Raw genomic sequence first — 1,597 nt, 5'->3', positions numbered from 1 at the left:
TGATTGGGGCCAGAATCCAGCCTACACCTAGCCATGAGCCTGGGTGGGGCTGCATCTGCCCAGAGGTTTCTGGGCTGGCTGTGGCCCTGGGCAGAGGGGTGCACTCCAGCAGACCAGCACAGAGGCAGAGGCCTGTGGTCACCCCACAGATGCCAGCCAGCCCTGCTCCCGCCAGCCCAGCCCTCTGTGCCTCGCCTCTCCACTGGACATGACACAGAGCAGTCCCAGGCTGTGGCTTATGCCCTCCTTAAACTCTTCCTTAACCAGACAAGGAGCATCTCCACTTGCCCATCATGGTGCCAACCACAGCACTTGGCAAGCTGTGGGTCTGCAATACATTTCAGCCAGAAAAATAAGTGAGACGGAAAGGGAGGGCTCAGGTGTGTCACGGCAGACACAGAAATAACAGACACAGGCATCGTTGTCTTCTTGTCCCTAGTAGGTCTGATGGCACATCCTAAGGGACAGGGAGAGAAGACTGGACCCTTAATGAAACTTGCCTGGGTTCCTGGACTTTCCCTAGAAAGCTGCAGACCAACCACCTTGGTAGCGCCCAGAGGGTAGGAGGCTGCTGGCACTCACCAGCTCATCGCCATCAGGGGCCTTCTTAATTGTGTACCCATAAGGATACATCAGTAGCTGTGAGTAGCTGTGCAGGTCGATGAAACATTTGAAATTCCCGTGGTTTTGAATGAAATCTACCACTGATTTCACCTCCACTTCTGAATTGGCATGGGGTCCATGGTACACTTCGGAGCAAGGGTTATCACTGGCTCCCTCTCCTGCGGGGGACAGCCCAAGCAGAAACATTAACCCATAAGCCAAGAACACAGAAATGCAGGACACTCAACCCAGAGGAGAGCTGGCGGCACCAGCAACGGGCAGGCCACCGCTAGATGTCCCAAGAGCCTGGTCGGTGTTGTGTGCGGATTTCAGGAAGGGCAAGGAAGAGGGAGGTTGGGTGTTGAATATGCTACAGCTGAGGAGGGAAACTGTTAGGACTCCTCTAAATGGATACACTTGACCTTGCACTGTATCAACAGCAGTTGTCATAAGTAATTAATATCATACTTAAGAGTGAGTTGTAATTAATAAGTATTCTAGATAATTAATACAAATACCAACAAATAATGAAAATGACTCCATTTATTCCGGTGTCAACTTATTCTCTTGGTTCAAATCTCATTGGCCAACTGCTGCCAAAAATAGTCTATTGTTGTGGCTAAAATCTCTTGATTATTTGACAGGTATTTAGAAGTACTGCCTTCTAGATCACTTCACAGTACAGGTCCCTGAGGCTTCTGGGGCGTGTGCGTGTGTGCGTGTGTGTGCGCGTGTGTGCGCGTGTGTGTGCGTGTGTGTGCGTGTGCGCGCGTGTGTGTGCGTGTGTGTGCGTGTGTGTGAGTGAAGCCACTCCGGTTGTGGAAATATCTAACCTAATTTCGATGCCCTTGGTTCCCATGTTCCTATGAGCTCCTTTCCCACAGTCGTTATCTTTCCCCCATTGGTTTTTTGTGGTATTTCTATGCAAGTAAAAGAAGTAAATTAAAAACAAAACAGTACAGTAGTGACATAGTGAAAGAAAACTATTTGAATT

At 49.7% G+C, this 1,597-nt stretch overlaps 1 protein-coding gene across 2 annotated transcripts in view; it reads right to left on the bottom strand.

The window, feature by feature from the left end:
* The window catches only part of CPA4 (carboxypeptidase A4), a 23,739-nt gene that overhangs the window by 6,871 nt on the left and 15,271 nt on the right, over window positions 1-1,597 (bottom strand). For both annotated transcript variants that reach the window (XM_008582705.1, XM_008582706.1), the window contains one exon: window positions 583-782. In XM_008582705.1, the coding sequence (XP_008580927.1) occupies window positions 583-782 (200 nt within the window). The remainder of the gene's footprint in view (window positions 1-582; window positions 783-1,597) is intronic.

Source organism: Galeopterus variegatus, unplaced genomic scaffold (genome assembly GCF_000696425.1).
Source record: "Galeopterus variegatus unplaced genomic scaffold, G_variegatus-3.0.2 Scaffold2706, whole genome shotgun sequence".
NCBI classification, from domain to species: Eukaryota; Metazoa; Chordata; class Mammalia; order Dermoptera; family Cynocephalidae; genus Galeopterus; species Galeopterus variegatus.
The sequence above is the reverse complement of the archived record's forward strand: the minus strand, read 5'-3'. Positions and strand labels throughout refer to the sequence as shown.